General features: G+C 40.0%; 2 protein-coding genes across 2 annotated transcripts in view; both read right to left on the reverse strand.

The window, feature by feature from the left end:
• CAMLG (calcium modulating ligand) overlaps positions 1-3,372 on the reverse strand; it is an 8,110-nt gene extending 4,738 nt beyond the window's left edge. Inside the window, exon 1 of the mRNA XM_009995780.1 lies at positions 3,354-3,372. Coding sequence (XP_009994082.1) covers positions 3,354-3,372 — 19 coding nt within the window. The remainder of the gene's footprint in view (positions 1-3,353) is intronic.
• Positions 3,373-3,578: 206 nt separating this feature from the next.
• On the reverse strand, positions 3,579-23,547 carry SEC24A (SEC24 family member A). The gene is made up of 23 exons (XM_009995466.1): positions 23,505-23,547; positions 19,352-19,846; positions 17,423-17,584; positions 15,617-15,694; positions 15,127-15,293; positions 14,370-14,542; positions 13,235-13,337; positions 12,295-12,421; positions 11,838-11,947; positions 11,336-11,448; positions 10,617-10,735; positions 9,936-9,991; positions 9,423-9,629; positions 9,055-9,175; positions 8,357-8,515; positions 7,678-7,851; positions 7,058-7,168; positions 6,517-6,692; positions 5,785-5,922; positions 4,998-5,102; positions 4,771-4,863; positions 4,445-4,548; positions 3,579-4,048 (listed from the first exon to the last, which is right to left on the reverse strand). Exons 1-23 carry the CDS (start codon positions 23,545-23,547, stop codon positions 3,934-3,936), a joined length of 3,249 nt encoding a protein of 1,082 aa, XP_009993768.1. The 3' UTR covers positions 3,579-3,933.
• Positions 23,548-24,115: the final 568 nt, after the last annotated feature.

Genomic DNA, 24,115 nt, shown 5'->3' on the forward strand with positions numbered 1-24,115 from the left:
GGCGGGAGCCGTGAGGGGAGGCGGGCCCGGCGGGGTTTGTGCGTGTCCGTCCCGAGAGCGGCCCAGCAGCCAGGTGAGAGCGCCAGGCAGCCCCTCCCTTTCATTTCCAGCCTCCCACGTTTAACCTGCCGAGCCCCCCGCGCTGCCCGGGTGACACAGGGGCAGAACCAGGCCACAGGGTTCCCGGGCCAACGCACAAGAGCAGAAGCACCTGAAAGCCAAAGCACATTCAGACAGTGACGTGTGTGCTTTCCAACAGTACTTAGAACTAATCACCTTCAGCCTCCTTGACCCTGAATGTCTTGGGCCCCAGAACTCACAGACCGCACCACAGGCGCTTCGTGAGAGGCAGGATTTTACTTCAAGGCCCTGTACTTGGAATTCCAAACACCAGTGCTCGGATGGTGCATGTGGAACACAGAGCCACAGCTGGAGGGTGAAATTCGGCAGCAGGATGGATTGTTACATGTACAGGGGGAAAAAGCTTTGTGCTGGCAAGTCCAATTAGTATTTCTACAATGCTAAGTGATTTAGAGAATGACAAGAATTCTGTACTCAAAACCTGTTCAGTGCAGAGGTCAAAGCACCAAACTCATGCATTAACTTAGGTACAATGAACCAGAAGCAGCACTAATGACAGCTCATAAAAAATTCACAAGCACAAGATGGAATGACTTATCACAACAAGGTGTTGAAACAAGATTAACTACAACGAAATTGATCACCATCTGGGGAACACTGCTGAAGGCTGAATTTCCACCATCAACGGCAGCTGACTCTTGAGACAAACTTCCAGCCAGAGGGGCACAGCACTGACCAGCAGTGCTGACTGACAGGAATGCTCTGGAGGGACAAAAACTGCCAGGGACAGGAGAAAAGTTTGAGTCAGCTGGAGCTAATTTTCTCAAATTCCCCTCTCAGTTTGCATCACCTAAATATTACATTCTAGCTAAAAGTAGAAGTCATCACTTGTTGGTACATGTTATTTATCTCAATTGATCAAATACTTTTATCTATAAGAAAGGACTGATGGACTTGTATGAGTTCTTTCAATTAATTTTATTGAGTAGCCAAATCTGATAAATTAGCACAGATAAAATAAGCATTTGCATGTGTTACAAATGACTTTTTACAGGAATAAAACAGTGAAAATTACAAACTGTAAAAAGGAGGACAAGTAAATCCTGTCTCAGATTCAGAAGGGGGAAGATTTATAACTTCATAGTGAAGATCAAATGTTTGAGTTCAGAAAAAAAAGATTTAATATTACAATATTATACACTACTTTACAAAATTAAATTTACTATAAGGATTACATCCATAATAGTAAACAGAACCTTAAAATCACATTTAATGGTCCCTTATTTAACAGCCATTTATTAAATTCTGTTAAGAAATTAATTCTAAATAAAAGTGAATCATTCTAGTTATTGCAACACAGTCTATGTGGACTTAGACTATATATTAAATTAAAACAATAATGAAAGCAAAGTAAAATGGATGGTAACAATGTTGGCTGAACACTAACGTGTCAAATACAGAAATAGTTTAAAAACAAAAAAAGTCTTCAACTAGAAAAATAGAGTACATTTGCAGTGGTAGAGCTGTCAGGCTGAGATCTAAATACCAGAGCCACTCTTGCCTATTTTTGCAGATCATCTTCAGTGTCCTCATGTTTCAATTGTAGGTAAAAATGACACATTATAGGTAGTTTGTGTGTTCATCTGTCCTGTGTTGCCCTCATGGCAATACCAGGTGAACCAGCAGGCCTTCCCCACTGCGAGGGGATAAACTAACAAAGTTCAGTACAGAAATCTCTTCTCTGGTGAAGAGAACTCCAAGAGGGTTCATCTGATTCTTGTTTATCATCTTTTGCTCTGTAAAACTTAGGGACCCTAATTCAAAATTGTTAATTGCCATAAAAACTGACATCTTGAGCCATTAGTCTGATGTACATAAAGCAACGAACCCATCTCCAACATTTACATTCTTAAAAAAAAATAAGGGATATAGTAGCAAAATACAGTCACAGCAAGAACCAGGTGGGCTGTTAGATGGATGATTTTCAACATGTGGGTGATAATATACCCAAAACACAAGGTTTAAGTTATAACCTATGCAAGTGCATAGCTTCCGTTTATGATTTAAAGAGGGAAAAAAATTTACTGTCAAAACTTAAGAAACCTCTTCACTATGACTAGAAACTGTGCAATTCTCTGAAAAGCTGTTCAAGTAAAATATACTCCTGTTTGCTACAGAGAGAGCAGACAGGGAAGCTTCAATTGGTTCCATAAAAGTCTTCTCATGCTATTTTAGACATTATTCTGAACTTCAGCTTCTTGTGCTCAAGCGACAAGAACCATTTCCCCAAAGAAACTCCTCCCCTGAAATAAGGCAACTCCTGACAATCACGTGCAGTTACAACCTCAGGTGGCAGCAGATGATTGCCCCATAATGTCCTGTGACATTTCTATCACAAAATAGAAGTTAACTGCTCTAATCACAATACCTTTGACCCCTTAGAAGTGTTTTAGCTCTTCAAGTTACTTGCCCCAGGAAGTAGTTTTGCAAGATTTTTACGTTTCCCACTATCAAACACAACAGCAAATCAAGATTATTCCATATGAAACATTCCCATGGGCACAGTAACTTAAATACTCTTTATGTTGGTATCTATCAATGACAGCTTAATCTCCAAAGCAGAACAATTATCAATACAATTTTTGAAAATGATTTTTGCATATAAATTCTCACTGCAAGTTCAATGTCAACTTCCATCTGTAGCTCTGGCAGGGATCTGAGAGTATATGTAAAGCCTTTATTTGGTGCACACTGGCTTTGGACCTAGACTCATTACACAGCTGCAGTAAAAAATAATAATTGAAAACTTCAAGCGTGTCTCAAACTATAAATCTTCCAACACAATACAATCTTATTTGCTTTGGAAAAGCAATTTCTTTTCCAATTTTGATGTTGGAATAGTCAACCTTGTCTCAGAACATTAAGCCTGAAGTTCCACCATACAAACTCGCCTCAGGAACTCCAGATTTTAAGGGCCTGACATTCATTTAACGTAAACAAGAGCCAAAAGTCTATTAAGCATAAAGAAAAAAAATCTGGGATAACCCTCCTTGCCCTTCCCCTCACACACCATTCACAAGCTGAAATTAAAAACTACTCCTTTTACTGAGGAAAAACGAAGCTTGTCATCTACCTAAAGCTGCTTTTGCTGCCCACTCAGCCACTGATGTTTTGTCTCATAGAAAGCCCACTCCTCCACTCTTTTCTTAATTAGAATACTGACTTATTAAAAGCTTTACCAGATTCAGTCCTCTCATCCAGGTGAAGCTTACCTTTAGTCCTATTAGCCATAATCCAATCCAAGCACTGGATTATACATATTTGTTCGTTTCACAATGAACAGTCGTTTCATTGCTACTTTAAGCCTTAGGTTGAATACTGAGATGCTGTCTGTAATCACTGGATGCACTTAGATAAAATTTCCCTGCAAATCATGATCAGTATTGTGAGGTTTTATATCTAGCAGCAAAAAAAAAAAAAGCAGAGTTACAGAAATATACATTTTGAACAACAAAGAACTCTTTATTTTACAAAATGTATTTCACCTTTTCAGTATTGCCTCTGTAAATGTACTTCATGCTGCAACTACTAACAGTAAAAACATGATTTGCAGCAAATTAAAGGTGCTCAACCAGTTCCAACAGTTTGATTTCTTTTTTTTTTAAGGTACAATATTACGTAGTTGCACATTTGATTCTTAGATGTGGTCCTTTATTTGCTTTAGTTTGTTGAAATCACAGTGAGAAGTTCTCATCAACTGCCTCAGGCCACAGATTTAATGAAGATAATACAAGGACAATCGTTCTTTACTGCAAAATCTTTCCTTAAAGAAGTGAGCCAAAGGCTAGTGTTTCATTTATTCACTTGCTGCTGTATATGAAGGAGGAATTCATAGTATGATAAGGCTGATTCTGTTCTGTCTTCAATCATGTTTTGCAGAAAACTTGCTTTCAATGGACTCTCATCCCTTAAAAATGAAAATATAGTCAGTGAAATAAACATTTGCCAAGATCTACAGTGCAATGCATTCAAAAAGTTCCAGGTCAAGTGGCAAGATATTTCAAGATCTTAAGGACATAAGAAAAGAGGATCTTAAATAGCTCTTGTTATTAATCCCAACACTAAGGGCACTTATCAGCATTTATTTAATTTATCCAACTTGTTTTCTGACATTTAGTCTTTTTTAGTTTGTGGAAATTTTGACTGGAGACAATTAATAACAAGTCATATCCATTGTCAAATCTGTTATGCACAGCATGCACCATTGTTAAAACTCCCATTAAAGAAGTTCAGTACATGATATCCAAATATGTTCCTGTTGAGAGGTCCCTAAAGAAGAACAATACTTAAAACACCCACTTACTTGATTATATATAGTATAGGAAAGAAAGGTCTCTGTTCCCTTAGCCATGAAATGAAAGCTGTTGTTCTGACGGATTCTGCAGTTTCAAGTTCTGGGAGATGTGTCTAAAAGGCAAAGGGCCTCATTAATACATACAGGAGGATTTTTCAGACCAACAGTAAAAGGAACACTTGACATAGCCCAACTATCTAATAAGGTATAAAAGAAAACCAGAGACATGTTTTGTGATATATAACTAGAGGGCTAACATTTGAAGAGTGGTGTTTCAGTTTCTTGAAAATAGTGTTCTGGCAGTAGGACTGGTGCAGAGCAAAGCAAGAACGTACCATATTCTGGGGTATTGAGCCATAATTTGGAACTCCAAGGACCTGGCTGATAAAGTTCTGCCCACAGTTCTTCCCAATCCACAGAAACATTACCTGGAAGATACCCAGCAACAACATTAATCCAATGCACAGCTACACCTCAGCAGTCTCCTACACATTTTGAGTTCTCAGAAAAAAGGCATCAAATAGATCTGTACACATTTTAAAATCCCCACCATGCAACTTACAGAGCCAGCATCCATTAGGTAAGCACCATCCCTGCTCAGCTTCTCCACAGACAGCTGGAGGACAGGTGGCTGAGGTATAGTTCTGTCATTTATGTTAAGAGCTCCCTAAAGGAAAAAGAAAGAAGAAAAAGCAGCAGTTCACATCTTGATGCATTGAGGCAGGCACAAGAACAGAAGGTTAAATAAGGACAGGACATATTACACTGACCACTGAAGCTGGACCCTTTTAGTTGAAGTCATACTTCAAGTGCCTAATTTACTAATAAATCTCTTAATGATTTATTTAGAGTGGATGTGCTTCATCAACTAATCTAATTAGTTATAGGACTCATAAATATCAGATTTGTTAGGTACAAAAGATGCAATTTCTAAAATTATTCAGGCTCTTACATAAACTTTTTCTCACTGTTCACAGAACTACTTGGACATTTTAAAATAGAGGAAGCTACAGAGGGACAAAAAAATTAAAGCATTTGTTACACTGTCTTTATGTACATGGGATTTAGAGTGTGCGGTAATGACACCAGGCAAAGAATGAAATTAACTTAGAAAAAACCTTCCCCATCCAGCCAGCCATCCAGCCATCCACAGCACAGCTTCTCTCTGGAATTCATCAATCCAACCCCAAATAACGAATCCATAAATACAAACAAACGGGAAAATACGAAACCATAAATTCCAGCTCTGCAGCTTTCAAGTGGAAAACTTGGGGGATTTCTAACAGATTATTTTCCCATCTTACAAATCTTTGGGAGCAGACAAACAGAGAGAGCAATCCAACACTCACCTCATCCGTGAGGTTATCCACTCTGTACAGGCTGGGGTGTGTCATAAGCATGAGGTAAACAAGGGGCTGGTTCTTCACTTGACACATGGTAAAAATGCGCTCATCTAAACGTGTGCTTGTCCCAGTTTGAAAAGCTTTCTGCAAACAACCAGGCATTTCATTGGCCATTAAAGCAAAGTGAGATAAGCTGAATTTAGCACATCAACTACTGTTTATTTCTAACTTACTTAAAAGTCTCAGAGTTGAGCCCTAAGTATTTTCTCAAAATACAGTATTTTATCACTGCAGTTTTACTTCTCCATAGTTTCTGCAAAAGTCTCCAAATCCCAAAATTTTTTATAACTTAACAGACTCCAAGATAAAACTACATATTCACCACCTGTAAATTGTATGCTGTCTACACCCAGGCCTGAGAAACAATTTAATAGGCTTTGTTCTACATTGACCTTTCAAGTCATCAATTTCTGAGATGCAGAGAAATTGAACTGTCATCTTGAGAGAACTTTGTGCAAGGACTGTTGTCAAATCTGTGAAGCATCTCAGCACTCTAATGGCAGATTGAAGGAAGGCTGATTTATTAGACAATCTAAACCAAGCAACTTCTCAATTTTGAGTCCTATGAAAATACTGACAGAGATAAGATGCTTCGTCCATAAAGAAAAGTCCTTTTACTTCAGGTTTACACACCAAACAGACCATCATCCTCTGGCACAGCTTCCTTCTAACTCTTACCTGTTTTAAGAGTGCCAGTACATAGAGAGGGAAGAGCCTCAGGGAGTGGGGGGCCATGAGGCCAGGCTGCTGGATGCTCAGCACTGAGGAGCGATAAGCGGACAGAGAATCGATGACAGCGTTGACCAGGGCGTCCCGAGCATCGCTCAGGGTGGCAGAGACTGAGCGGTCCACAGCTAAGGAGAGAGCAGATCTCCAGTCAGAGGCCTGTCCTCACTCAGCAGGGATACAGTCACATCTTCACTGTGCTCATTTTAAAATACACTTTTATGCACTTTAAGCTTTTACTACATATAAAGGAAGTAAAGACAAATGATTCAGAAAAAAATGCCCCTGATGATGCACCAGACTAAGACCAAGTCCAGGTGACTACATTATGATACCTCAGCTAAGCCAAGCATTAAAAAAAACCTCTTCAGTTTGCAGCTTAGAAGGTACACTTAGAGAATATTTTCTTCTAAGGTTGCTTTCCAGAGGATTACTGCTTGGAGCTTTAGGGATATCCTCTATTCATATCCAAATAAGCTCTTATCTTGCTTACCCATATTGGCTAACAGCCCCGTGATGGCTTGAACATCTGCCCCCAGGTAGACATCACTCAGTGTTGTTACCACAGGTAGGCACATAGTGTGGACACGAATTCGTCTTTCACCTGCAATAAAACAAATCTCTAGTCTTCAAACATAACTTGTCTTATGAAACAAGAAATGGCAGTTTATTCAACAGCAAAAAGAAAAAAAAATATTAATTTACCATACAACTAATGAATCAGGACATTCCAGTAGCTTTTAAAAACAGTTGTCAGTTTCTAGGTTAAGTCTACCTATTCTCAGACCAGAATTACTTTTCCCAAAAAGCTTCTTGGTCTGGAAGACAAAGTAATATCAACAACGTGCAGTAACACCTCACAGCCATGATGTTGATATTGGATAAAATAGTTTTTGTAAGTTCCTACAACTGACCTGCAGCTGATAACTGGACACAAAAAGACTTGTCTGAATACTGTCCTGTTAGTGCAGCTAACATTACCTGGGTTTCTTTGGGAATGTGGTTTAAGTACTGCACTTGGTAGAGTCAGGTTAATGGCAAGTCAAGTTATAGTTGAATTCGATCTTAAAAGTCTTCTTCAACCAGATGGATTCTGTGACTCTGTGATCTTACCTTTGCTGGATGTGTACAGGAGAGCTGACTGAAAGGAAACTACTTGCATATCAGTCAGACTCTCTTCCACTGACATTTGCACAGCATATCCTGCATCTGGGTTTACGTTGGGTAAGGACAACAAGTCTGTAGACCTTACGAAGAAGTTCCCATGGAAAGTATGAATGGAAAGACCTACAAGGTAAGCATTGCATCAAGTCACTTTTATTTCTATAGTTGTGAACTACTGACAGCTTTTACACATCTGCCATCACTGTTAGATGGCTCTGTACCAGAATGCTAAGATCCTTCTCAATGAAATAAAGTATTTTCAGGAAAGGTAAACACCCCAAACAGACAACTAATCCATAGAATTCACAAAGCCTACCAGGAAGCAGGAATTTAAATCAATGCAGCAGTACCAAGTCTCTAGACCATAAAAAAGTCCCTTGTTGAAATAACAAGATTTCCAGTTTTAACCATTCTAAAGTGGAACTTGGATGTCAGTAAAGATACTGCAAATTCAGTCTTTCATAAATGGTCTGATTCCTGGCAGTGAATTTTACTTTTCTAGTATTTGTCTTTTAACCTTTTAAGCTTACATAACACTCAAAATACCAATAAAAACATTCCCAAATAACAGCAAATTCCCACTTTCCATCTGTCCCACCCCCTCAAAAATCAACAAAACTGGTCAAACCTTTGGTGCATCTTATCCTCATGACAGCCTCAAACCCAATCTTTCTAGTTAAATATCTTTTCAGTTCCTTTTGCAACTTCTCCACCTGGACAGGGTTGTGTTTATGATGGTAAGACTGGTAGTAATAGACACTGCCTGCAGAATACCTTGATATACAACCTGAAACAAAACCAACAGCCATTGGCAGAGTGCAGACAGCTGCTGCTGTGGGCTTTCAATATACCACTTGAATGCAATGTTCTCTTTAATTATTAAAGTGTTCACATCTGTGAAGAGCTCTGTGAAACAGTTATAAACTAGTATGTTCAAGTATGTATGTAATTTCAGGTGTGAAATAGTTTTCCATTGGCCTGAAATTACAGGTACTTTGTCATTCAAAAGTCAGGTTAGATAGAGAAAAAATAATTAAAATGCAAATGAAGCTTACTCTGAAGTTGTTTATACCAGTGTTTAAAAAGACATAAAAGGAGAGTATTTAAGCCACTTATACCAGAATCACAAAGAACTGTGGCTCTTTAGGGGAGACTATCAAAACATTTAGGTTAAATCAGGGAAGACTAATACTTCTGTCACTGCTCATCAAGGATGAATTTTCATCTTAACACACTAGATTAATTCAGATCAGGTTCACATACTGTTACTGTAGATTGCATGTATTTGCCAAAAGTACACACCCAAAACAGCTTAATATGACTTACCTAGAGAAGCCAAGTCAGAATATTGTCCACTAAGAAGAAATAAATCCACTGCAACCTGTTGCCCTGAGCAGTCCAAGGCTAACTTCTTGTAAAAATCAGTTGATGGTGTCAGATGAATGTCCTGTTAATACAAGAGAGCATTACAAATATAAGGGACATTCTAGCAGATTAACACATTTATTGCCTGTTTTCAGGCACACTAATAATTGATTCTCCATCATTGATGTCAGTAATATCTCACACAAATAAACAACAGAAGGTTAGCTCAAGAAGAGAACCACAACATTAACCTAGAACAGGCAATCCCAGAAGCACCTCCATGTACAGAACAGGGCAGACTGTGCTCTCAACCTTTTTGCTTTTCTAACCTTTGCAGCTGCTCTTTGGTTTGGCTCTTCTCGTGACTTCAGAGCTCCCATTCCCACAGATGGAAGCTGTGTCTGGAAGACAGAGATTCTACCTCCAGTGGGGGACATCAGTTTAAAGGCAGCCTGTAATGCAGGCCCCAGAGCACTCTGAGTTTCCAGGGACTTGGTAAACATCTGTGGCAGGCTCCTCAGCAGATCCTGAATTAGCTATAATTAAGAAAACAAAAATGCTTACATTTAGGAGTTTTGCTCTTACAGAGCTGATTGCTGAATACACATAAACACGTATTAACATTTCTAATATTAAGGTGGCAAAGAAAATGCACCAGCAAAAGTACTGTCTTGTTTCAGGTTGGAAAACTTTTCAGTAACATTGATAAATTTAGACCTCTTTTTTCCCACCTCAAACTTGGCATTTAAACTGTTAGTGTTAAATTACAGTAAGTAATGAAGAAATTATCGAGCACATCTCAAACTGTATAAATGTCACCAGTTATTTAATGTGGTTCTTACCTCTTTATTTTCATTTAAATTTACTAGTAAGTTTTCTGGCATTGGTATAAATACATCTGGAAGGAAAAAAAAAAAAGACTATTTAACTTATTTTTTTTAACACACAACAAGCTTCCCCCAATTGTATCTGCTAGCCATTATACCTATTGAAAAAATACAGTATCAGTGTGAAAACCCATTTAAACCTAATTATGTGGATTTCCTTTTTTGTCATAAGCCTCCCCATGGCTAGAATGCTACGTCAGAAGACCAATCAGGGTCAAAGGATAATCAAGACCATTAAGTAAAAACGCACAGTCAAGATTTTCTAGTGTTCACTCTGCCCTACCTCATAACATGCAGTGAAAGGTGACTTGAAACTAAAGGCAGAAGAACAAGCACTAAGCATCAGTCACCACTGAATCTACAGCAATTTACCAAGCATCAGTATTTGGGATCATAAGAGAAATCTAGATAATTGTACAAATTAAATTAGAAGCTAGGAAGGCTGTCTTCATGTTGGAAGGTCACAGCATTGCTTAGACATCAGGGGCTTCATAAACACAGACATATGCTACTTTTAAAGCCATTAGTAAGGAGACTGATGATCTGATCCAGAAAATCCATCAGATACATTTTTTAAAAAGGCTGTCAAAACCAGCAGTCACTGGCAAATACTAATCACAAGTTATTTCTGCATACCTTCAATATCTGAAACTATAAGCATCTGGGGCTGAGAGAGACCTTCCTGAAGACTGTAGAAATGGATTGTGCTGTCAAATGTTATGAAGCCTATTTTTGTTCTAGTGTTTCCAGGAAGCCTAAAAATGAGACATATGGCATTTAGCAAGATGAAATTTCATTTCTGCAGGCTTTTTAAAAAAACAACAAACCACAAACATCCACTGCACCTGCCCAAGGTTATTAACAAGCAGTTAGTTAAGTCATTTTGGAGAACAAAACTCAAAAAAAAACAACCACCAAAAAAAGGAGCTCATAGTAGAGCCACCTCAAGAGCATTTTTGAGAGGGCAGTAAGAAATGGAAGAAAAGGAAGAAACAAGCTGCAAAATACCAAGCAGCATTTATGTAAATTCAAATAGCATGTATTTCATTAAAAGTTTATTAAGAGTTATTAATTTCTTTCAGAAAATACTTACAGTTCAAAAAACGGTGTTTATTCCTTTTTGGGATTGGTGAAGCAGATAGGAAAGGGTCAGACTAAGACACAAGCCTCAAAACTATATTTTATATCAGTGTTAAAGGAAAAAGCCTACAGCTTTATGCTGCATTTTAATACAAAATGGGCTATTTCTAACCTGCTATAAAAGCTTCTCTAGACAGGAAGTCCTGGCATGCTGGTTTCTATCACAAGTTTCATAAGAGGATGAAAATAGAAGATGGTATGAAAAAGGTACTTACAAGTCAAGATTGTCTAACAAGGTCTGGCAGACTGTATTCAAGTATCCTGTCTCTATTGCATTATGAGAGACATCAAACACAAAGAGGTACACAGGTGGTTGAGGTGGACGAAGCTGAGAACAGAAAAAAATACCTTTAATCTTCAAAATGACATTTATTAGATTGGGTTTATTCATGCCACTGCAAGTTTAAACTCTTAAAACAGCACAGCTAGAAATTCTAAATGCATTTGTCCCTTATTGGGGGATTCTAGAAGTGTAGTTTTCTTCCAGAAGACCTACAAACACCCACATATTCTAAATACAGGACAAGTTTGATGTAATAAATGTTGAGAAATGGAGAACTATTTGTAGCTCTTCCCAAGAGTTCCCATCAGGTGCACTCCTTGAGGCACCAACTGCTCTACTGAGCTGGAAAGCACCCTCTGGAACAAGACTTTTTCTGACCTCCCTCTTGAAGTGAAATAAAGGGAGAGAATAACAAAAAGCAAAGAAAGCCTTACCATGTATTCAGATGGAGCCATGAATTCAATAGTAGCATTCTGGACTTCAGGTCTTTTATGAGGTTCTCCATAAACTCTTGTCACAGGATTATACATGAATTCTTCAGGAACTGTGCAGATGAGTTGATATATTATTACCTCACACTAGTACAAGCTGTGGTGCATTTTTAAACAAACACATCAACTTTTTTGTGCCTGTTGGGCAACACTTCTTGGAAAATTACACTAGGCAGGGCAGCTCCTCTGTCACCTGCTGGGAAACCTTGGGAGACCACATCAGACTCCCTGTAGTCCATGACTGACACCACTGTCCCAGCCCACAGGAAACACTCCTCGCATCTCTCAGCCCCAGCATGACTGGCAATGACCACCAGGACCAACAGCAGTACAGTCCAAAGGTGAAGGTGAGAAAGGTTAACCTTAGCAGTTTAAAGCCATGAGCATATGTAGAACCTACCATCATTCACTCGGTAGCACAAATTGCATTTCCATCTCCTTTGGTCTAGAAAGCTGACAAAAGGGTTAATGTACGTCCGGCAGGAACGGCATCTCACAATAGTGCTTGAGGTGACCACAGGCAATTGCTGGAAAAGAAAATCTTCCTGTTTTAAAGCATCACCACACTATAGCTCTTCATCTACCACAACATCAATCACTCTCGGCTTCCTGGTTAGCTAGTCAGAGCACGTTTGTTGAAGGAAGAAGTATTTCTGGATACTCACAGCATCCTACAGTTCCTTCATAAGACAAATGCTCAGAACTGAGCTCCAATCTATTTGATTAGAGTCAAACTTGGCCTCTAAAGTCTTGAATTTTACACTGATGGTTTAAGACCAAGTCCTACACCAAATAACACATCACAAATCAGGCAAAAAGCCCCACATCTTCGAAAAAAATTACTTGAATTGTGAAAACCAACAGCATTTAAAAGAGGCATGCTACATTCACAGAGTCTCCTGGTGATTTGAGGACATCCAAATGCCTTTCAGTTTGTTAATTCTTATTTAGAAATTAATACTAGGTTTTGCATAGGAAATCAATAACTAGAACTGATGTGTGACAAGATAAAGATAGCTAAGCAATATAGGAATTTATAGATGTTGCTTTCAGTCACAGCCCGAGTGCTGTGCTGCCTCTAAGCTTCTGGGATTTTGAGGTTTGGGAGGGTTTTTTAATTAAAAAGTGAAGCTTGAAAGCTTAAAAATGGCAGGGAGATAAATTTCAGAAAAATTACAGTGAACTGTATGAAACAGGGAAATGTTAGTTACCAGGGTAATTTCTGTGGGCCAAGATTAGCCAGTGTGCTTGCCCTTCTTTTATAGTTCATTGTCCAGCTCTGGACTTTATACAGGCATAGTTGATACTTGAGCATTTAAAGTTGTGAATATTTGTCATACCGATAAGTCTTTGAAAGGATGAAGCAGGAGCCCCAAAGGAAGTTTGGCTTTATTCAATAAGGCCTGAGTTTGAGGAATGTTAGTCAAGGTACAGCGGAACAACCTACATGGAGGACAAAGGGTTATTTTCAGAGGCTTTCAGATAATAAAATTATTATTTCAGTAGTACAGAGCATCCTTTATATATTTTTTTTCTATATTTTTCTCAAGCTGGTGAAATTCTGTTTCCAGATAAAGGATCTTCTCCAGCTCTGTCAAATGGCTGTTTCAGTCTGAGCCTGAACCATAGTACATACTCTGAGTTCTGTTATTTTATACACATGCTTTTTACACAGAACTGAGTGTTATTTTAGTCATTCTATCACAGTTAGGCCTAGCAATGTTCAAAGTTGCACCAAATCTTTACATACTAAGTGTTACTTTGGACCATTTTGAGGTGGCCTTATATAGAAATGTGAAGCAGCAAAGTTTAAAAAGCTGTCTTAAAGCTACACAAAAATAACTATAAACAACCCCAGTCATTTTAGGGACTTCAGAACTCGGTGGTTTCCACCAAGTGCAGATGTGAACAGTACCTTTGCAAATCCAGTCCAGCTTATTGCTATGACTAACTTCATAAAGAAACTTATTTCCTCTATCTATCATAAAAAGACTTGCAAAGGTGCAGAACCTGGTTATATACTGGTGGGTCTCCTTAGAGAGGATCTGATTAACCAATTGCCAGCCTTGTGTTCGACATTCCATTTCTTGCACTCTTTTCAATGGTTACTTCAGTACAGAGGTCGCTCATATATCTGCATTCTCAATCTTTTTGGTGTACCTCATTTAAGTGAGTTAACTCCTAGTTCAGATCTTTTCTCAATCCTACTCAAGGCCAGCTCTACTGTGAAGGTTTTGTATTCTGCCTACCAACTGGTGCCTTGCAAACAACATTTTTCTTCATACTTCCCACATGGATAATTTTCCCCACTTCAAAGTTGGAGCCACTTACCCCCTTTATCTTAACACAGTGAGGTCTGTTTTCAATGTCTTTCACTCACAAAATTAAATCAATGTTTTGTGAAAAGTTATGTTAACAAGTAAGAAGGTATACTTCAGTTTATTTTGATTAATTGTAACAAATTGATAATCTTACTCAGGATTACAGTTGAGCTTCTGGATCTCTTCATGCAAGTTTGGGACAGGAGCCTTCAAGAGGGTTGTAGGGAGAATATTTCTTTCTTGAAGAAGATTAACAGGTTTTAATCCTTCTTGCTGTAGACTCAGGCTACCCATAGATGCAGTTAAGTGATTAGTGCCCAGGCCAGGCTAGAGTCAAATAAAATTTTAGAAATTAGCACCAATCATTTGCATGAAACTGACATCTCATTTAAAAAGCAAACCTATTTCCTTTCATTTTTTAAAAAATGTGTTTTAACTGCCATTGTATTACAACGATATATTTAGAAATACTACTTCTTACATAAACTTGGACATGTAACACAACAGAGGTAAAAGCTAGCACACATTTGCTACATAGCTCTTGAGATAAAGAGGCTTAGCTGGCAACAGTGTTGGTCAGTTGGCTTTGAAAGTTCAGGAGAAAGCCCCAAATACTTCAGCTAACAATAACAACTCAAGGGAAGGGAAAACATGCCAAAAGCAGCTGAAAGTTTTAAGAGAAGTATTTTGAAAAGGAGGCTAGAACACGTCAGAAAGAGCTGGTGCACAGCTTTTCCAAACTGGTATGAAGGTGACAGCAAAAGCATTCATTTCAGGCTATGCCCAACATCTCAAACAAAGGTGACCCACAGAAGCTGCACCCCACAAATGCACAATCCCCACCAATCCCCACTTCTCTTTACCCACACGTGCCACGGGTAGTACAGGGGTAAAAAACAGACAATCTTTACCTGTTGTAAATGTTTTGATCCATCTGGATATTGCAAAGCAGATGTTTGCATTCCTGGTGCTCCAGGTGGAGAAGTATTCTGGTAGCCTGGAGGTAAGGTAGGGTATGAATACCCAACACTTCTATTCATCTTAAGATTTGGGGGTGCAGGAGAGGGATGTGGAGTTGCTAGAGGCAGAAAAGACAAACAGTTAAAATTAAGTGAAGAACAGCAGCTTGCTCAATGCACCAGTACAGCAGGAAGGCTTTTGGTTGTTGTTCAGTTTCTAAGTGCAAACAACTGAACTGCAGTGCTCTTTGCCAAGTGCTCTTAACTGTTTTCCCATCCTGACAGGCAAAGATATGCTAAATGTCAATGCCTCAAATGTCATATTTAGTTTCCAGACAGACATCAAACCAAGCATATATATTTGTACATAAATGCCTAAGCTGCTATTTTTCCCAGACTATATTTTAAAAAATAGTAAACATTTTTAATCCCAAAGCCTTACCCATGAGGCCACCACCTTCTATTGCATCATAGCTGTTCTGCACCACAGACCCATCACTGGCAGCAGATGTAGCATCACCTATTTAGAAAGACAGTCCCAGTAAAAATTTCCACAGGTTCCTCACAAATTGTAATGAGGTAACTGCAAAGAAATCCTACTTCCTATGAAGATTAGCAGTTTGGATCTACTTGGTTTCTATCTCAGGGCAAAACTGAATTAAATACACTTCTTACCCTCATGCACACTTCCCCAGCTGACATGACCTTAAAGGGCATTAATAAAATCTCACAATCTTTTAGAAGGAAAGCAAAGTCCCTACACTTCTGGCTCAATGATCTTTTAAGATTAATTTAGATTAGGTATTCTCCATGACCTCCAAGCTGAGATGCAGCAAAGTGTCAAAGGACATTTCCTTCCCATCAAAGGATGTGTCTCTAGGCCAGCTACAGTTTTCAAAGTATCCTGAAATTCAGGTACCAAGTTCCCTGAAGAACTCTTCCCACTGATAATTCACAGAAACACTCAGTTCCATTCACACTTGGTCCAGTACTGCTCACCAAATACCAGCAATCCTGATAGGGTGACATACCAGTCACAGACCCACACAATGTCAGGGGTTGGAAGGGACCTCTGGAGACCGAGGCCAACCCCCCTGCCAGAGCAGGACCACCTGGGGCAGGTCACACAGAAATGCATTCAGAGGGGTCTTGAAAGTCTCCGGAGAAGACTCCACACCCTCTCTGGGCAGCCTGTCCCTGTCACCCTCACAGTAAATAAGTTTTTCCTCATGTTGAGGTGGAACTTCCTGTGTTCTAGTTTGCATCCACTGCCCCTTGTCCTATCACAGGGTGTGACTGTCAAGATACAAATTCCAGCTGAGATCAGAAAAACCTTGACATCGAGAGAGTGCTGCCGAAGGAGAGCCTTTGTAAGCTGTGTCTAAATATACAAACCCAATTATCTACTGCAAAGGAGGAGGTACTCAATTTACTTTTAATTACTGTTAAAATCTTTGAAGGTGACCCCATGAAAGGAACGTGCATAGTATGTTGAGCCTTGCTCATATGCAGCAGTCAACCTACTTCACACACTAAACATTTCTCTTCATTATGAAAAAAAGATTTTTAAAGCTAAAGCACTTTCTAATGATTTTCCTATGTTCCAAACTAAGCTAAATCTGAATATACTACTCTTGTACTCACACAGCTACTACATACAGGAAACTGTCAATCTGAACATGCAAGGAACCAGCAGCTGTGACAGAACAAACTAGGTATGTAAAAATGAAACTGGCAGCTACCACATGGCCCCGTGGAGCACGGGCACTAAATGCAATACAGCTACAGGTCTGTTTGATTCACAGCCCTGATGGGTTCTCAAACAATGGCATATTTGTGCAGGGCCCACAGGAGACAGAGGAAGTCAGGTATCTGCCTTCAACAGCTGACACTAACAGCCTCTACTAACGGCCTTCAGAAAATGAACAAATCCAAGATGTCATGTCAGAGATTTTACACAGAAGAGAAGAATAAGGCATGGCTACAGGAACCATTCTATGATTCCATGTTAAACACCACTTAGAAATGAATTTCAGAGTATTAATTATTTTTATTTTATTAACAGCTGTCAACAAGAAATATTTTACTTCCTTCCAGGTCCTCACCTGCTCCTTTCAGATAAAATTATGCTATGTTAGCATCAGTTTTACTATTTGAGGGTCTACCAGAACCGTGTACCTGACTTTAAAGGTTGCATATTACAGCAAGATGCAACGTTCTAATTCAACAAGAGAAAATTGTTTCTTACCTTCTCGATTTGCAGTTGAGTTTAGCAGAGACTGTGTGTTAGGTGGTCCTGCTGTCAGTGTTGATGGTCTAATTAAAGGTGGACCACCAACTGGTGGGGGTCCTAAAGGTGGAGGGGGCTGGAGTGGAGTTAAAGGCTGAGTCACTGGTGGAGGTGCTGATCCTGTAAAGAGATTAACTTTTAGAAGGAGTTTAACCCAGCTGAAAACAGCAGGAGATACATAAATCCCAACATGCATGCAGAAGGTTTCACAACTTCAGATGGTTTCTGTCACACTCTTATACTGGGTTCCTGCAGCTTTTATCCACAATCTCTCTCAGCTTTTTGTTAACATCGGAAAGAATTCCAAGATGCACACAGAGCATTCCAACTTCAATCACTAGGTCTGGACTTCATAAAGTTATAGCACAGCCTCCATGTTAGAGTAGAATGAACTAGTTAGAGGCTGAACAGAGGCCTGGTGACAGGATGCTCATCTTCCACTTCAATAATCTGACACAAAACAGAAACATTCAGATTTTATAGCTACTAAAATTACCTGGGAAAAAGATTTCACTTGGGAAAGCATCTGCAATGTGCAGTTTGAATAACTTGCTGTGCAAGTGTGAGGTGTTTTGCTCTGAAATGTTTAACCCTCCATGTTAAAAGTCACAGGAAAGTTTTTAATTGCTTCTGTTTTAAAATGTGTCTGAGAGGATGTCCAAAGTTGGCCATATAGGCAGGGAGCTGGCAGACATTTGTTCTAAGATTAAGCATGATCAGCAAAATGAGCTAAACACACTTTAAAAGTGATCATTGTTCTACAAAAAATAACCAGGGAAATTGCTCAGGAGGATTCACTGTTGAATAGATATAAAAATTCTCCAATTCCAGACACTCACTCTTATTTCATGTGCCACTTTCTAAAACTTCTCATCATTTTCCTCACTAATTCCAAAGTACTAATTGTTTATTCCAATAAACTGCCAGAAATAGTCTCATAAATTCTGCAGGCTTAAAACAGTTTGAATATCATAACAGAATTGGTCAGGCATATAACTAAAAAAAACTCTTTAATGAGTCTAAAAACATTTCATAAGAAAAAGATTTGCTTTAACATTTAAAATATTTCTGTAAATGTCTCCTATTAGCTCAGAAGGATGGTTAGAAAAAACTCTACAACAACAAACAGCACTTTGGCAAAGAGAAACTTGAGTATTAACTTAGCTTTCATAATAATCACAAGTTATGCAAGAGCTACTTAGTGTTAGAAAAGCTTTTCCCCAATAGCAGAAACAGACAAGGTAATTCTTTGCATCTCATGCTTCCAGAGAACTTTCTAAATGCTGACAGTTACTATTAGAAAGTGAAAATTACGAGTTTGGAGGAAGGAAACTTTTCACTCAACTGGCCCCTATTCCAACAGCATAGAATGCTTTCCAGTTTGCTTTCCAGGCTGAACTCAAGTTGTTTGCATCACCCTGATGGAGACCATCATGAGAACTACCTGGATCAAGTGGTTAACAGGAAGGCTGACAAGGTTTAAACTGTGAAAGGCCACACTCACTGAACAGGACCACAGCTTTCACCTGTGAATTCCCCAAGTTCCCACTTGACTGAAGCATGCCAATGCTCTAGAAGCCATCCCAAGGAGTGGTGAAGGTCACAGAAAGAGCATTAGCAACAAACGGCTTCCCAGAACAACAAGACATCATTCAGGTGGTACCTTCTTCAGCCAACTGAAACACCTGACCTGCACACAGAACTTCCATCTCTGATCCAAATAAACCACCCCAGGATTTGTGATGTGCATATTCTCAAAGTATCTGCTTTGACATCTTGGTTCCACAAGCAAAATGCTGCTGCAGAGTCAATTCTGTGTTGTTTTTTTTTTTAAAATAAGGATGCTGAGAAATGGGCATGGAGAGAACATCACAAAGTCATAGTTACCTGGCTTCATGTAGCTGTTCTGAAGCGGAGGACCACCTGGAGAAGCAGCATATTGGTAACTTCCTGGAGGATTTGTATTTCCTGGTAAGGACAGTGGTGGCTGAGCTGACCCTGTCCCTGTCATGTGAGCCAAATGGCTGGTTTGAGACCCCACTGGCTGGCTCACAGGAGACTGGCTGTGCTGCCAGTTTGAAAGCACTGGTGGGTTAGCTCCAGGAGGAAAGCTCCCAGCAGGTGATCCAGCAGCAGAGTTTTGCAATCCAGGCAGCACTTGTGGAACGGGACCTGTTTGTTGTACTGGTGACCCAGAGAAAGGTGCCACTGGTGGTCTGTTGAGAGTCTGCCCAGGTCCTTGATAATTGTTTAACTGAGGAACATTCTGAGAGCCACTGTAGTTATACTGTCCCAAAGACTGATGGGGAGGAACCTTCCCTGGTGTCTGATGTCTGTATCCCTGGCCATCTGGTGAGTGCATCAGCTGATTCTGAACAGGACCTGGAAGAGAAAAGCCAACAGCCCTTTAGAAAGTCAGTCTTGTGCATCACTTCTGAAAATAAGAGATGTGAATGGCAACCTCTTGGGATTTAATTAATCTCCAAGCCTTTTCTTTTTTTAAACAATCAGGTGCAAGTGACAGAAGAACTGCTGCAGGTGACATCAATTTGGTAGCATTTTGCCAGCAATACTTACATCTTTGGTCTTGGTTTTTGTTTGTTTGGGTTTTTTTGTTGTGTTTGCTTTTTTTTGTTGTTTGGTTGGGTTTTGTTTAGGTTTTTTTGTGGTCTGTTTGTTTGGTTTGTGGTGCTTTTTTTGGTTTTTTTTTGTGTGTGTTTTTTGGTGTTTGTTAGGTTTTTTTACAGTAGCCTCCCAGTCACTAAGCATTCATGTGCATGAGCACTACCCATCCTCCTGGACTGAAATTCACACACAATACTATTTCTATCTTCAGGAACACCCAAAAGCAAGCTGGCCAATGAGGAGTGCTCTCCCACACAGCTGGCAGCAGGACAGGAGAGCAGACTGAAAGCAGAATCCATGATGCAATAACTCAGTTTCACTTGATGACTGACACCAACTCAAACTTCAGCTGATGGCAAAGCATGAGCAGCCAGTTTCAGCATAGGTCATCGTGCTGTTTCTCAAGTGACAGAGTTAATCTATGAAAGTTTCTGCAGTTAATTTTAGTAAGAGAACTATTCATATACTTATACTCACTTGTGTGAGTGGCCAACTGGTCATGAAGATGGAATGAAGGGCAATTTAATAATAAAATAATTCACCAGTCAGGAAAATAAACCTTGATAGGTTAAAGGTGTTTCTCATGTATTGATTGGTATAGCTGAACTAAGTTGTACTCATTTGAAAAAAAGATTAATAACTCTCCAAACAGTAAACACTGGCTAGAGCAAAATCAGATTTCTGCTTTAGAGAACTCAAAGAGACAGAGTACCAAGAGCTTTCCAGTGTGATAAGACCTCCATCAAGAAAGCTACAACTACAGGTTGTTCATACTGTTGCCACAAAATATATGCCCCTTAAAAATCACAAAAGCACTTTCTAATGGTGTAGCGTTTTTTTTAAGCCAGTCATACTGCGGTTCCCCCCATCCAAACATGGTTTGGCTACTGGAGATGTTCCACATACACAGTTTATCCTCTGAAAGAAAAAAGCTCCTCTTCATGGTTGGGAGTTAAGACTATTTTCTTTGCAACTCTGCACTATTTTCCAGATTTGCAGTATTACTTAAAATGTGGACAGGTTCTTCTGCTCAGAAGTGCTTTCCAGCAGATCCACCCCTGGCCTTTACTGGTGCTTGGGGTTCTTCCTCCCCAGGTGCAGGACCCTACACTTGCCCTTGTTGAACCTCATGAGGTTCTTCTCTGCCCAGCTCTCCAGGTCACGCTGAATGGCAACACAGCCCTCTGGGGTGTCAGCCCATCACAGAATTTCATTTAACATTAAAACAAAGATGTCTGGTTTCCTATTGAAACATTCTGGTTAAATTTCAAAAAGTGAGCAAGTTAAAATACCTTTGAACTTGGGTCTTTCTGACAATAAATTAAGCTGAACACAGAATACAATGAAATAGTTAGAACAAACACTGCACTGGGCACTCAGCTCTTCACTCCCTGCAAAACCTTATGCTACAATCCGCAGGCAGCTGTTACTTCACTGAGTATCCTACACATCCACACTGACTCCACAGCCAAGGCACCACCACAGTGACCTCATCCTCACTGCCTCTTTTTTGTGCATAAAGAGTATGTACTATATTACCCTCCACCCATTAATCTCAATATGCTGCCTGTTTTTCCCTAGGAAACCCAGTTATATGCCACTGTCCTTATAATGCTGCTCATAAATCTTAGTAATTAATAATTCTCTAAAATCAATGATTTCTGAAGAAAAAAAGCTTGCACAAAAATGCTAACAATCATGACTCACCTTTGACAATCACCCTGCAGTCTATCAGATAGGTTTTCAACAATCGATTTACAAAATCCATTGTAAATTAAACTTGCTAACTCTGAGACTGATGAAGAATTCTCCTGTGCTGCCAGGCCTCAGGACTGCAGCAGCATGCACACTGATACAACAACACTACTATAAGCCATAGCAAAAATACAGAACAAACACAAATCAATTTCCTAAGTTAACTGTTCACCTTTGAGCATGAACCTGTTGCCTGTGCAGCACAGTGTCTGGATTGCTCTCTTACCCCCTGTCTTCCCTGCCCGAGGGTTAAGCTTGAGGATAAAGCAATGGAAGTGAAATGAAACCCAAAACTGAATAACCTGGCATTTTCTATGGCACTTTGCTTTAAAAATCAAATCCATCACAGCACAATGCTCCAAATTTCTATTTTTAAAGGCAGAAGCACAACTAAAAGTCTCAAGAGGCTACTCTCAAGTCTGCATAAAGCTGCCACCAAATTAAAGCCACAGCAGCGAGGGGTGCAGACTGATCCAAAGGGCTTTGCAGTGCACAGGAACTTCTCAGAAGCAGGAACATATCCTGCCCTGACCTCTCCAGAGAGGGCACAGAGGCTGTCCAGCTTTCCCCAAATGCTGCTGCTGGGTTTCTGTGCTATTCTGTGAAGCCAAGAACCAAGAAGGAATTCAGCACAGACTGGAGAGCTAGACCACCTGCAAAGCAAAAGAACCACCACTCAGAGCTGAGTTAGCGATGCAAGAAAGGCCACCTACTTAACAGCAGAAGACACCTCTAAAGGAGTTCAAGGTCATTTAGCTTTTCTAAGAGAGCAGGAGGAGCATTGGAATATATAATGAAGGTTGCCTAAAGGTTTTATAAAATGAGGGGTCAAACTACTGGCACAGGAGGCTGAGATCCAGAGACATCTTTTCTGCCATACAGAATTTCAGCATCACCTGCTCTGAGCCAGTTATTTAGGACATCACTTTCTTCAGCCACAGCCTTTCCAGCCTTCAGGGAGGTGGAAGGATAAATACACTGGAAAGGTGCATCCCAACCAAACTGCCACAGGCTGGGTCACCACCACTGCCCACTTTAGCTGGCTTTGACCCACTGGTCCCCAAACTCAACAGCTTCTGAAGCATCTCATGACCTCCAAGTGCCACACCAAGACATCATGTGAGGAGATGCGAAACAGTCCTAAAAAACAATTGTTTATTCTTCTTCCTTCTGCTGTTAACTGGAAAGCAAATTGGCAACCAGCAGTTAAAGGAGTACAGAACACCGGTCCTATTAGAGGTAAAACAGAGGAAGGTTGTTGCTAAGAAACCTGATGCTCTGTGCTAAACATTTCTCTGGTCAGCACACCGTGCTGCTGTGGGAACTCACTGCCCTCACGGACACCAGAGTTACCTGCAAACTGCAATGCAAGCAACAAGTTGAGAGAAAGAGCTAACAGCTATACAGCAACTCACCATTCTGCTGACAGCTTTCTGTCCTCACAGACCACAGCAGGTACCACAGCACTGCTCTCACTACACTCTAGGCAGTTTTAAAAAGCTTTATTTTCACTGTAAAGGTCAAGGATCACAGCACCATCTCAACATGTATTCTGAACAATGCTAAGAACAGTCCACGTTTGAATAATTTAATTTATTCAAATGGCCAGCAACTCAAATCTCATCCCTAACATCCCACAGCAACTGTTTAATTTTCATACCCTGTATTTGCATAACTCTGAATTTCAGTTCTTTATTTTCCATACACCTGGCAGCCAGGAAGCCTGAAATTCCTCCTCATCCAACTGCCTCTCCAGAACTTCCATTATGTGCTTAACCCTACTACAGGGAAATCAGCAAACATGAAGTGATGCCAGCCTGTAAATCATCCCACTCCACTGCTCCATTAGCCAACCTTCCTTTGCACATTCTGCAGAACAGAGGCTCTCTGTCTTCAGCCCTGATTCATACACTTCCCACCTTCTTGACCCTAAAAGCAACCAGACAGTTGTTTGCAAAACGTCCTTCTGCAGATGACTTTGAGGAGAAGGAACAAGCAGGCTGTGAAGGGGGAGGGGGGCCGACAAGTCAAGCCCGTGCATCAAGCAGGAGGACAGAACATCACCAGCTCTCACTGTGTGTGAAGAGCCTGCGATGCAGCACAACTGCCGAGACACAAGATGGTTAAGGAGCAAGGACAGCGGATGCTGCCCGGGTGTGCAAAACCAGGAAACGCTCCCAACAGCACAGATTGCCACACGCGTGAAGAAAACAGGTAAGGAGACAAGGGTCGCCTTGTATTTCTTTCTCCCCACCTAAAAAGGCTCCTCCT

This window comes from Chaetura pelagica, unplaced genomic scaffold (genome assembly GCF_000747805.2).
Source record: "Chaetura pelagica isolate M959 unplaced genomic scaffold, ChaPel_1.0 scaffold420, whole genome shotgun sequence".
NCBI classification, from domain to species: Eukaryota; Metazoa; Chordata; class Aves; order Apodiformes; family Apodidae; genus Chaetura; species Chaetura pelagica.